At 50.3% G+C, this 11,750-nt stretch overlaps 7 protein-coding genes across 7 annotated transcripts; 3 read left to right on the top strand and 4 right to left on the bottom strand.

Annotated features, from left to right (window-relative positions):
• Nucleotides 1–6: 6 nt before the first annotated feature.
• Nucleotides 7–1,859, bottom strand: ASPVEDRAFT_37685 (uncharacterized protein). The gene is made up of 6 exons (XM_040811545.1): nucleotides 1,763–1,859; nucleotides 1,298–1,715; nucleotides 1,057–1,245; nucleotides 854–1,009; nucleotides 676–801; nucleotides 7–620 (listed from the first exon to the last, which is right to left on the bottom strand). The coding sequence occupies exons 1-6, from the start codon at nucleotides 1,815–1,817 to the stop codon at nucleotides 137–139; spliced, it is 1,428 nt and encodes a 475-aa protein (XP_040664007.1). The 5' UTR covers nucleotides 1,818–1,859; the 3' UTR covers nucleotides 7–136.
• Nucleotides 1,860–2,431: 572 nt separating this feature from the next.
• ASPVEDRAFT_25140 (EXPERA domain-containing protein) lies at nucleotides 2,432–3,243 on the bottom strand (the record flags this gene model as incomplete). The annotated part of the gene is made up of 3 exons (XM_040809745.1): nucleotides 2,432–2,532; nucleotides 2,599–2,997; nucleotides 3,045–3,243. The coding sequence occupies 3 exons, from the start codon at nucleotides 3,241–3,243 to the stop codon at nucleotides 2,432–2,434; spliced, it is 699 nt and encodes a 232-aa protein (XP_040664006.1).
• A 704-nt stretch (nucleotides 3,244–3,947) lies between these two features.
• ASPVEDRAFT_125131 (carbonic anhydrase) lies at nucleotides 3,948–4,711 on the top strand (the record flags this gene model as incomplete). The annotated part of the gene is made up of 2 exons (XM_040806242.1): nucleotides 3,948–4,102; nucleotides 4,186–4,711. 2 exons carry the CDS (start codon nucleotides 3,948–3,950, stop codon nucleotides 4,709–4,711), a joined length of 681 nt encoding a protein of 226 aa, XP_040664005.1.
• An 826-nt stretch (nucleotides 4,712–5,537) lies between these two features.
• Nucleotides 5,538–6,001, top strand: ASPVEDRAFT_450620 (uncharacterized protein). Its single transcript, XM_040813197.1, has one exon. It carries the CDS (start codon nucleotides 5,606–5,608, stop codon nucleotides 5,846–5,848), a length of 243 nt encoding a protein of 80 aa, XP_040664004.1. The 5' UTR covers nucleotides 5,538–5,605; the 3' UTR covers nucleotides 5,849–6,001.
• Nucleotides 6,002–6,962: 961 nt separating this feature from the next.
• Nucleotides 6,963–7,330, top strand: ASPVEDRAFT_79906 (uncharacterized protein; the record flags this gene model as incomplete). Its single annotated transcript, XM_040816781.1, has 2 exons — nucleotides 6,963–7,148; nucleotides 7,241–7,330. The coding sequence occupies 2 exons, from the start codon at nucleotides 6,963–6,965 to the stop codon at nucleotides 7,328–7,330; spliced, it is 276 nt and encodes a 91-aa protein (XP_040664003.1).
• Nucleotides 7,331–7,563: 233 nt separating this feature from the next.
• On the bottom strand, nucleotides 7,564–8,847 carry ASPVEDRAFT_50017 (NADP-dependent oxidoreductase; the record flags this gene model as incomplete). Its single annotated transcript, XM_040814247.1, has 5 exons — nucleotides 7,564–8,042; nucleotides 8,093–8,224; nucleotides 8,278–8,448; nucleotides 8,504–8,619; nucleotides 8,672–8,847. The coding sequence occupies 5 exons, from the start codon at nucleotides 8,845–8,847 to the stop codon at nucleotides 7,564–7,566; spliced, it is 1,074 nt and encodes a 357-aa protein (XP_040664002.1).
• A 115-nt stretch (nucleotides 8,848–8,962) lies between these two features.
• On the bottom strand, nucleotides 8,963–11,618 carry ASPVEDRAFT_37681 (Zn(II)2Cys6 transcription factor domain-containing protein). The gene has a single exon (XM_040811544.1). The coding sequence runs from the start codon at nucleotides 11,567–11,569 to the stop codon at nucleotides 9,242–9,244; it is 2,328 nt and encodes a 775-aa protein (XP_040664001.1). The 5' UTR covers nucleotides 11,570–11,618; the 3' UTR covers nucleotides 8,963–9,241.
• Between the last annotated feature and the right edge of the window lie 132 nt (nucleotides 11,619–11,750).

The raw sequence follows: 11,750 nt of genomic DNA, 5'->3' as shown, positions 1-11,750 counted from the left end.
TAGGTCTGATACTTAAGTATTGAATGTCACTTAGTGCTACTATATGACATAAAAAGGGCTGTGCCTCAAATGGCCTATGTACGCATAATTATCAGATCTATATACAGTGTTTATAAACATATCAACCTACACTACCTCACCGCGAAACAACAGTCTCTTCTGGCATCGGTTCCCTCGAATAAGGCGGTGGTGGCGGTGCATTCCCATCTCCTCCAGGTTTGATAGCTCCATCGATAGCTCCATCCCTATTAGTACCACCACCAGTACCACCACCTTCATTCAAAACTCTTTGACCGACTTTACCCCGTACCGCCATGAAAAAGATTACAAGGATAACCAACGCCCCAATGACACACCCAATAGCAATGCCTACTTTGGCGCTTTGTGGCAGGCCCTTTCCACCGTCGTTAACGGAATCTCCCTCGGAAGATACCGGTGATGTCGAGGGGGAGACTATTGACGGTTCGCAGGATGTGATTTCCAGTTCCCTAGAACTGGTGAGGTACCGGTGTTCATTGTTGAAGTCTTCGTATAGCTTGTTCAGGGCATCGGTGCAGGGGTAGGGAATTGAGGAGGTGATGCTGAGACTGTAAATATCACTAAGTACCGGTACGTCGACGCTAGAGTTGGTTAGAGGAAACCGCATAGATTTATGAGATGGGAGGGGCGGCAAACTAGTTAATTTGGCCGTGGATGTCCATTCGCCGTGCATTTTGGAGAGAGGGAAGGCGTATATCCGAGGATATGTCGGTTTGAATGAAGAATGGAGCTCTAGCCTCGACGAGGTTTGGGAGATTGATACTGTATTCACGATATTAGAGACACATAGAAGAAAACGAAAGGGCCAGCGCACCTTGATATAGATCCCATGGCCAGAAACGAACCTGCCACCGTGTCCAAGGCAGGAAGATCAATCTCTAGAGGTTCATTCCGGACAACAAGGTCGAATCCCTCGCCCCAAGGTGTTGTTTCGCCGACACCAATGCTACTCAGGCGCGGCATTGAGATACTAGAATTCAGTCAGTATGTGTCTAAACCCGGTCAGGGATAACTAACTTGGTTATACTACCGTTGATGCCGATATACGTAGCAGATTCAAGGACCGGCAAATCAACAAACGTCTGACTATCCAGCAGAATCTGACGACGGCGACCGGTCGCGTATCCTGCGCCCTCCATCTTACAGTCGATATTGCTGCAGACGTGCAGAGACTCGGAGATATTCCTCAACGAACCCAGCTTCACACTATACCACATCAGCCGCCATCACCGACCTTTAAAAACGCAATATTACCCACCTAGACCAAGGCCCCTCAAGCCTGACCGAACTGGCATTCAGCAGTGCACCAGCATCGAGCTCCCCTCCAGCCGACGAGCTGAGGAACAGCGAACCTATCCGTTGGACACTTGGGAGTCGCACCTGGGGCGTCTCATAGAGCTTAACAGAGCCATTCACGTTCAAAACATCGAGCATCTCAAACGAGGTCATGTTGTGCGAGAACCACACAGGATCCATCCGGATCCGCCCTGTGTACTCCGTAACCTCGTTGAGCGTAAACGGGCCTGTGTAGTTCATCCCGATCACGATCTGGCCGGTGATGCTCGTGCATCCGGTGAGGTGGTCGAGATCCGCCTGGCTGAGGACATCGAGGCGCTTTTCTTCGGGATTTGGCGCATCGTCGGTGACGTTCGTGATGCAGTTCTGTGCTATGGTGCCTTGCTCGCAGTAAGTAGCAGTATGATACTGATAGGTAAATACATACTGATTGGAAGGCAGAGCGTGGCAAAGACTCGCCGTTGAAAGAGGCTGGACTTCATGCTTTCTTGTGTAACGCGAGCGGAGCATCAAGCGGCCAAGATAAGCGGGGCCAGGCTCGTTATAAAATAAAAAGTAAACGGGGTTAAATTGTTCAATCGAGGCTTAGACTGAGACATGGCGACTCGGCTTCTGATTCAAGGCAGTGAGGCTTAGACAAACCACGCGGGGCGTTGGGCAATCACGGATTCCACTATACAGCGTCCAGGCCAAGAGTCGAGGGGGCGAAGCTAGCCAACAGGGCAACTGGGTAGTATTAAATTATATATTTGGTTCGAGTATTCAATGTTAGATTGTCTGTTCTCTGTAGGTGGGTAGCCCTACTAAATTACCAGGCCCCTGTGAACCCTCCCTGCTGATAGAATACATACTCGGGTGTTTGTATATATGATTAACTTATTATCTTGCTAATATATGTAGACACTCTTCTAACAAACATGGAAGCCAGCCAGTGATATAGGTCTAGATACTAATGGTAAAGTGATGTACATTGATCCAGCAGACCTGGACATCTAGGGCTCACTATCGTGCAGTACACGGTTCTGCTCATAATCACTAACGACACAGCCATGGCTGCATGTCAGTTCAACTCTGGATACTTCTGTCGAAGAAGACTTTAGGTTGTTCTCTTTGCACTCCCGTTCACGCCGGCCGCCTTGATCCTCTTGACGTCCGCAAAAGCATTGGCGCAGGATCTCACGCTATCAGAAATGAGGTCTATTTATGTTGTCAGTCTAGTCCCCTCTAAAAAATAGGGAATAAGCGAAATCAAACAATACTTACAAACCGGAATAACAATCCAAAAGGCATTCAAGAAGACAAAATACCCATAGAAGTAGTAATTCTCCGGTCTGGAATACTCAATCCCATAGACCAAGAAGTCAAACGCACAGATCCCGTAGTACAGGATATTGCCGTAAAGCTGGCCCAGGGAGATGATAATCTGCAAGGGGTGGCGGAAGGCATTATCTGTGACGATGAAGTATGCAAGAACCAAGGATAACGGACCCCAGCCCCAGGCGGTAACGGACTCCATGATCACCATGAAGCCGTCGGACGTGAGATAGCGCGAGTCAGATAGGGAGTATTCCTTCCAGAGCTGGGCGAGGATGTGCTGGGAGCCCTGGAGGGTGGTGAAGTTGGAGGCGTAGTAGCCCTCGAGGACGAAGTGGATGGGGCAGCCTGTGCTTGTTAGTACTCCGCATTGAGTGTAGAGATAGGAGATGTACATAGTGAAGCCCAGAGAACCTTGGAAAGGTCAGCGATGGAGATGTTAGGGTTTGATTTGGTAGCGAGGGTTTTGGCTGTTGCGAGCACGACTACAGCAGTGGCAGCAAAGGTCGAGACTAGGGCCAGAGTGCTCCATTCATTGGGGACGTAGTTGGGGATGTCGATGCCGAGAGGGTGGTAGGAGTGGGGATGGGCCATGGCGAATGAGGAGTGGAGAGTTGCAAATGAGTAAATACTATGCTGCTCAGGAACGAAGTTATATACTCGGACTGACCATGACCGTCGATGGTCGTACGATTCGGAAAAGGATCGCGCTCGGGTTCCGCGGACAATTAGGGCCATGTCAGATACAGTCGGAACTTGCCGACCCGATAGATTTATATTCAGCCTCGTCAGCTAACTCCAGCAGAACATTATTTACGGATAAGCGTCTCTGCAAAATCCGTTCGTGCAATGGGAGAAGCTCTATTCAATGAACACTGACATCTGGCTATTCTTGTTGTATTATGGGGCCTACTAAAGTAGTGTCATGCAACACCGACCAACCGCGGCGTCGAAATGCCATTAATTCCCCCCACATGTTCCCGAGCAGCAGTTTTGAATAGAATCTAATACTAAGATCTCACCGAGTCATCGTCCGTGGGGTGTTGACAGAGAAGGTTGAGGGATTCCCAAAGCGGCAGGCCGGTAAGGGCCGTCACGTGTCGGGCCGTCGTCGGGGCGCTCAACCGTGGGGGCTTCCACTTAAAGATGCTGCGACGCACTGCGGACTTCCCTCGACAATGCTGCTCCGTCTCTCCTCCCGCCTGCCTCTCCGTCCCCTGCAGACTCCCGCCCTCCGTCCTCGCCTTGCCCAATTCCTCGCTGCGCCCTACTGCACGCACCACACTCACGACCCCAAGATGCCTGACCCCAGCGACCCCCAGGCCGTCACCCGGTACCTCGAGCAATCCCACGAGAAGATCTTCGAGAGCAACCGCGCTTGGGTCGCCTCAAAGAAAAATGCCGATCCCCAGTTCTTCGACAAGCTTGCTGCTGGCCAGTCCCCTGAGTACCTGTACGTTCGCATCCATAACACATAGCAAGAAGAGAGAGAGAGAGAGAGAGAGAGAGCGCCATCTGACTCATTCCTACAACCAGGTACATTGGCTGCGCCGACAGCCGTGTCCCCGCGAACGAAATCATGGGCCTCGACGCCGGCGAGGTCTTTGTCCACCGCAACATCGCCAACATCGTCCCCACCATCGACCTTTCCTCCATGTCCGTGATCAACTACGCCGTGCGCCACCTGAAGGTCAAGCACATTGTCGTCTGCGGCCACTATAACTGCGGCGGTGTCAAGGCTGCCTTGACGCCGACAGACCTGGGTATCCTTAACCCGTGGCTGCGAAACATCCGTGACGTCTACCGGCTGCACGAGAAGGAGCTCGACGCTATTGAGGACAAGGAGGCGCGATTCAACCGCTTGGTTGAGTTGAACGTTATGGAGTCGTGTCGGAGTATTATCAAGACTGCTGCCGTCCAGCAGAGCTACGAGGCGAACCATTACCCCATTGTCCACGGATGGGTCTTTAACCTCAAGGATGGACTGCTCCGGGATCTGAAGTTTGACTTTGAGGGCACTCTAGCGGATATCCAGAAGATCTACAACCTCACCAAGGAGTAAATACGGGTTCTGAGATTTCGAAGTGGTGTTCGGGTTACGGAGTAGCAGGCGGGGTTACAAGTTTCAATAAGAGGGTGTTGATGTCTTGCCTAGTCGAAGTTCAATCTATCTTCTATATATCTATGGGGGGGTGCCATGGAGAAAAGCACTGTAACAATGTACAACAATTTTTTCAGTCTCACCCCTCATCGGAAGTCAAGCCCAGTTTACCGCGGACATGCAAAACATTATCGTGCTCGGAGCCTAACGGGTCGGAGTCAGGTCTTCAACCCGGAAAACAATCTCTCTGGACAGTTCTGGGTACGATAACCAACAAATCCCGTCAAAGGATCTGCGTGCGTGGAGGGTTTTAGCCTTGTCAAATTGTCCTGGGCGATGACGATAGTCCCAACAACATTGGCTGGTCCCACATACAACCGGCCGTCTATCCCGCCAATCATACCTTTAACTGCCTTCTTTGGTTAAGCTTATTTTGGGGTTCGCCCCACCGGGAGTATAAGGCAAAACATGATTCTTCGATGTGCCTCCTCAGGCCCTCATCAATTTCCTCGATGCTTAACTCTCAGTTAATCATATAGCGATTTTATAGATAATAAATCAATAACTTCCGGGAGTGTCAATTGTAAGGACCTGTCGGAGCAAAAGCGACAGAGGTAAGCCAGATTGTTGGTAAGCTCACACCGAGCCTTGAGAGTACCCGGAAAACGGGATTGGGCCATAACCTGGGGATATTGCACCAGAAGTGAGGCAAGATAAGCAGGAAAACAAGCCCAGAAAATGTGCGTTGATACGTCCTACGCTGTACAACCTACTGGGCGGCGAATCAGGTATAGCATATTAACCAGAGTATGGAAGTATGCATGGGCAGTATTCTTTCCTCCGAGTATCAATTCCATGGCAAGTTCGCATGCATTTATACCCCCCGAGCCATACTTTAGACGAACAATCTGCTGTCTTGTTTATTTCCTGATTGTGGTGAAGTGGTGTCACAATGGAAGGTGCGATGGGACGAATCTCAATTTGTATGGATATGGAAGGAACGACCAGGTGAATTGCACTTCCCTTGCACAGGTTGAAGGTGTTCTCACGTTTAGGAAGGTGCGATGGATGTGTTGGCTCCCCGGGAAGGAGCGATAGGTCCGTTGTGCCTGCCACAGCTGCAGAATCTTAAGTACCTGTTAGGCTGGACACGCCTATAACGGCGTTTAGTATAGTAAGGTCAGAGCTTGTCTTAACCCAGAAATTCTGTATTTGAGTTATCAAAATACTCACCTAGAAAGCGTTTTACACCACCAGGCTGGTCACTCATACCTGGGCGACTCCAGATAAGTCAGGGAGTTCTCTCAGTAACATAGAAGATTAAAAAGTGCTCGATATTCAGCAAGGAATTACGTTAACAATCCATGCTTGTTGGACAGCAATCTACTCGGCTACCCGCGGATTTGCTCGATTGATCTTTCTCTCGCTGGTCAGCTTCAAGTCAGCCAAAATGCATGGCGATCCAAGTATGAAGAAGCCCTTGGTCAAACGAGTCGGATACAGAGTATATTCCTCCTATTTTTCAGTATGAGACACCTGGACTGACCCATCACAATTAGATGGTGGAGTACTAAGCTTACGGCCGGGCATTTTGTGCTGCAGAGCTGTATCTTGTTCTGAGCCCGACGAGTCACACTTGTCTTCGCTATTTCACTGGATTATTCTAATCGTGAAGCCAATGTTATGGAGTAAGCATGCATCGGTGGCATTTGTCATTGTATTTCCTTTACCTTGATGTCCAATGTCAGGGAGAACACTGGAGGACGTCTAGTTCTGTTGAGGATACGATAACGGTATTGTTACTAGGTGAAGGTGCTCACAGAGTCTGGACTGCTCACCTTGACAGCTTTAGCGCTGTACTCTGAGTTTTGGTGGTGCAATTCGATCCAACATATGCCTCGTGCTGGCTACTTTAAACCACTAAGATAGTGGTATTAACTCCCGGCACAATGTGTCCAGTAATACCGCATCAGGTCTCATCGTGGTATAGAAAAGAGTCCTGTATTGGACGGAGCTTCGCTTTCACTGTGCGCTGGGTTATAAGACGGTGTAACTGCGTTCGATCACCTGGCAGACTTGAACACGCCAGACCTAAGCACCAGAGAAGTATAAATACCACAACGCTGCTCAGTCAAGAGCTCAGCATACTGCTCAATACCAAGCCCATCAAAGTAATAATTTACTTCTTGATATCCAAGAAAAACCCCTCAAAATGAAGTTCACCTCCCTCATCCTAACCCTCATGGCCGCCGCAGCCGTAACAGCCGCACCCTCCCCCGAACTCGAAGTCAGGGATACCTGCGGTCCCGGATACGGCGGTGACCAGAGACGCACGAACAGTCCTTGCAATGCCTCGAACGGGGATAGGCATTTCTGCGGCTGTGACAGGACCGGTGTGGTATGTTATCAGCTGGCCAGTCTACTTGGCATTCGTGGTCATATCTAGCTTCAATGTTAATATTTTGCTGCTAATGAGTACTGCTGTGACAGGTCGAATGCCGGGGTGGTCGGTGGACAGAGATTCGCGATTGCGGACGTGGGACTTGCCATGGTGGGAATGATGGTGGTGCAGTATGCTAGATGGCAAAGAAGCTAAGACTGGTGACGGTTCGGAAGATTCAACATCGACCAATTAATTCTGGGTTATTGAATTTGTAAGTATGAACAAAGATGCTATATGTGCCTGATGACTTTTGAGATGGCTACATGCCCTGTAGTGCTGCCGTCTACTCGTAACTGGCCTGGTTATCGAAATAGTAATATGCTGGATTAAGGTCATTATATATGGGTAAATTAAAAATAAAGTTACAAGTCTACTGACCATCAGCGATTCTAATAATTGTCTTCCCTAACCCGCCCCGATTGCTATAAACGACCTCGCATGCCTTCCGTACCTCTTCAATATCTCTTATATTAACAGTAGTCCCAACAACCTGCTTCAGCTTCCCCTCTTCAGCATATCCCCTCAATGTATCCAGATCCTCCCCACTAGGTTCTAAAAACATATACGAGTAACTGACCCCATAACGACTTGCACGGAACTTGCGGACCGAGTCCATCAAGTTCAACGCAATCCTAGGAATTATTGGGACTGTAGGATGATGCGGCAGTCTCATCACCGCTGAATCCTGCAGCTGACTCCCAGACGGGGTCGTCGATATGGATATAATACACCCTGTTCCTTTTCGCATTAGGCACAGATATTCCATGGCGAGACCGGCTGTGTCGAATAGGAAGTCAACAGAGCCATGCTCAATGACATCCCTTGGGTCGGACTTTTTATAGTCGATAACTTGTTGACGTTAGATCTAGATCCAAAGTTGGTTAGCGGGGCTAACGCACTTTCATCGACTGTCCCCTCCCCTAGAAGCTCAGGGACTTTGGGCACTTTTGCGGTAGAGACAGTTGTTATCACCTTTCCTGCGTGGAAACACTTCTTTGCTAGTTGGCAAGCAAAAGAGCCAGTCCCGCCCACTGACGTCGTCTTGTTAGTGGACATATGGAAGTAAGAGGGGGTGGTGACATACAGCCAGCAGGCACAAAGACAGTCTTCCCCGATAGATCACCGTGATATTTGTTCAGAGCTTGGAGCGCAGTCGAAGCGGCCAGTGGAATGGCAGCCGCGTCCTCGAATGACAGCGACGGTGGTTTCAGAGCGATGAGGCGCTCCGGGCATACAGCGTATTCACTCCATGAGCCTTTATATGCAGTCAGTAAAGTGGTAATGGAATAACGGATCCGTAGATCAAGTACCTCTATGCGACTCTGGTAATCTAACATAAATAGCATCGCCGGCTTTGAATCGTGTCACGCCTGTGCCGGTCTCTTCAACAATCCCAGCTGCGTCGTAGCCGATTTTGTATGGGAAGCTGGACCATCGGTGTTAAAATAATTTCCAGAAGCAATGAGAATTTTACCCACGAATCTTTAAGTGCGATCTTGAAAACCCCCTCAGCTTTCTTCAGATCTACAGGGTTGACACTGGCGGCATGGACCTTGATCAGGACATCCTGGGGGTCCTTGATCTCGGGCCGAGACACGTCGAGAAGCTGGTACTCGGATGGAGCCGTATGAGAGGTAATTCCAACGGACAGCATATTGATGGCATCTAGTCCAAGAAGATGAAGAAGATGAATAGACAAGGGATGAGAATGTCGACATTATGATTTTATAGTCACGTCATGTGACCCATCTCAGCGGCCGAGGTTGGGCCCTAAACTGGAAACTATTTTATGTTATTTGGCCTTTAATCTCTTAATCTTTTACGGAGTAATCTTGTTAACCTTTTTAGCTGCGGGCGGGCCAATTGTCGACCCGAGCCGGTGCAACTATCTCTCCGCTCTCTGTAGATCCGCATTTCTAATCGTGGGGAGACAAGCTTTTTACGTGACAGAAATAGCCTGCCGTTGATGTATGAGAGATATGGACATACTAGGGGCAGTGCAATTCCAACATACTTAGCATTTACATTTCTGAAGTGTAAGCAGCATTCTACAGTTCCCAGATATCCAGAGCCGGAGCAACTAACCAGCCCCCTAGCGATAGCGCTTTGATCTCAGTAACGAGCCAGGAGGTTTCCTCAGAGGAAGGACAGAGCCGTGAAGCTATATCGCCTAGCTTCTGTACTTCTGCAAGGATATTATAGCTTGTGAGGAGAGTCTCACCCATGATATGTCTTGGCTGTAAGATATGCGCGTCAATGCTGGGACAAAGATCAACCATAGTCCGCATGACGATTCCAGCGTAATACAGGCATATAATGGCGACGATGTTATGTTGCGACGCGGCTCGTTGGTTTGGGAAGTAGGGTGTTACGAGGTCGTCTTGTTGCAGTGTTGCAGTGATAAGGTACCATATCTGGCACGCGTGGTATAGCGCAACTTTGGCGGAAGTTGTTGTGGACCAGCAGGTCAGGTCGTTGAATTTTTGCTGCTGGAATGCAGCTGTGGATACTTCTGGTCCTGTTGAAGGGATTTTAAATAAATTCATGTTCGAGTGGATGCGGATGTAGGCTAGGTGGTAGAGGAGCCAGGCTGATAGGTTCTCGCGGTCGTATAGAGAGATCGGATTCAGCATGCTTTTCACAGACTCCCAATCCGGGGATCGCAATGTATGTTGGTCGTGCAACGGCGTCGTTCCCAGGGGCAGGTGAAGTCCGTAAAGCATCAATTCGTGGATCGGAGCAGAAAGAGGCGTGAGAGTGAGAGCGCCAGTTCCACCCCCGTGAAGGTGCCAGAAGAGCTCTGTGTACATTGGATGAAAGGCCGCCTCCTGGCGTGCAGTTAATAGTCTCTCGCGCCAGTCTGGCCCAACATATAGCCAGAGCTCCTGGTTACAGGGAATCTTCAGGCACAGCTCTTCGCATGAAACCTGGGGCGATGTGTTTAGTAGAATGCTTGCGATGGCCTCCCACCGCAAAAAAGCGAATGCCATCCGTCGTTTCCTCTCCATTTTTATCCATCTTGCCAGGCTCTCCTCCTCGTCGTGTTGGCTGTCAGGTGTCTCGTTGAAGAGATTGACTCGGCGTGCGTGGGATGCCAGCACGGCCCTTGCCTGGTGGATATACCTGGGTGTCCGGGCATGGCCCAAGTGTAGCGATGCAATTGCGAGTAGAAGAAGGGCTTCGAATATTTGATCCAGCTTGACCTCGTGCTCTGGACATGCTAGGCACGCGCTGACAACAGCCGCCTTTAACGAATGCAGCATGGACATGCCATATGCCTTGGCCCGGGAAGTCCCAGCGTAGATGGCTCCGATGGAAGTCATTGTGAGGTACAGCAAGGGCTCAACTGCATCATAGTCAAGGCCCTGTCGCCACAATATAGGCCACATATGATGAAACTCGTCGAAAAAGCAGGTAACAAATGAATGTAAAACATGGCTTGCGCTCTTTGGCGCGTCCAAGCCACCGAAAGAAGAGTCGAAGAGCTGGGAGAGGGCTCGCCTCTTCCGGCAGCGGAAAACAACGTCATTCATAGGGAACTGCTGAAAGTCGTGTACTGCTTCTTGCACGATTCCGTGGACAACTTCTGGGGGTTTTCGTTTCGTCGTTGTTGGTGGTATGATGTTGGCCGAGTATGCTATACTGCTTGTCGGGCTGGGCACGTAACCATTCGACAGATCCACCCCAATCCCAGGTGCCATAGATATGTCGCTAACATGTGTGAATGACGTTCCGGTCCAATCGATCTCGTTCAATTTTCCTGTTGTGTTAATTTGAGGCACCGACCACAACAATGGCGTCGCACTGGCTTCAGGCAGCGGCACGGTTAACGGCGAGAAATTTACCGCTGGCTGCGCTGCTTGCGATAACAAATTAGGGACACCGGTAGCCGGTTCGACAGCTGAAATGGGACTCAGCATCGTTGAAATCAAGCTCTCGTTTGACGACAAAGACGCAGTCGTCACAGAAGCAGACGCAGCCGCTGCCGCATCAGATCGAGGCTTGCTATCAGAACGAGACTTGTTAGCAGCACTGCGCTTCGGAAAGTCGCGGACACTGGGACGGGTCGACTTCATGCGATACGCGCAGGCCTTGCCAGCCTTGAGACAGTTGCGACACGGATTGCCGTTGTCACAGCGGATCTTCCCCCGGCGGCACTCGTCGCAGGCCCGGATAGACCGCTGTCGAACGCTATTACCCCCATCGGTCTCGCCGTGAATCTGCTTGTGACGGCGTAGCACATCGCTTCGTGAGAACTGCAGGTTGCAGACGTCGCACGAGTGCCAGCGCGTGCGGTCGTGGGTCTTTCGATGTCTGTTGTAAGCACTATAGCTAGCGTATTGGCGAGAGCACTGGCTGCAAGAGAGCGACTCCATGCTGGCAGGCTGCCCAGCTCGAGATGTTAATTGAGGTGAAGCCTCGAAGGAGTGCAGGAGTGGAGGAATAGGAGTGTTCTGGGGACTGGGCGTGAGGGACTGGATCGCCAAGCTGGTGGCGCTGGCAGGTTGGGGGCCATTTGGCGACTCAGTCTTGCAGGGATCTGAGACAAAGAGCGGA

Source organism: Aspergillus versicolor (genome assembly GCF_001890125.1).
Source record: "Aspergillus versicolor CBS 583.65 unplaced genomic scaffold ASPVEscaffold_2, whole genome shotgun sequence".
NCBI classification, from domain to species: Eukaryota; Fungi; Ascomycota; class Eurotiomycetes; order Eurotiales; family Aspergillaceae; genus Aspergillus; species Aspergillus versicolor.
The sequence above is the reverse complement of the archived record's forward strand: the minus strand, read 5'-3'. Positions and strand labels throughout refer to the sequence as shown.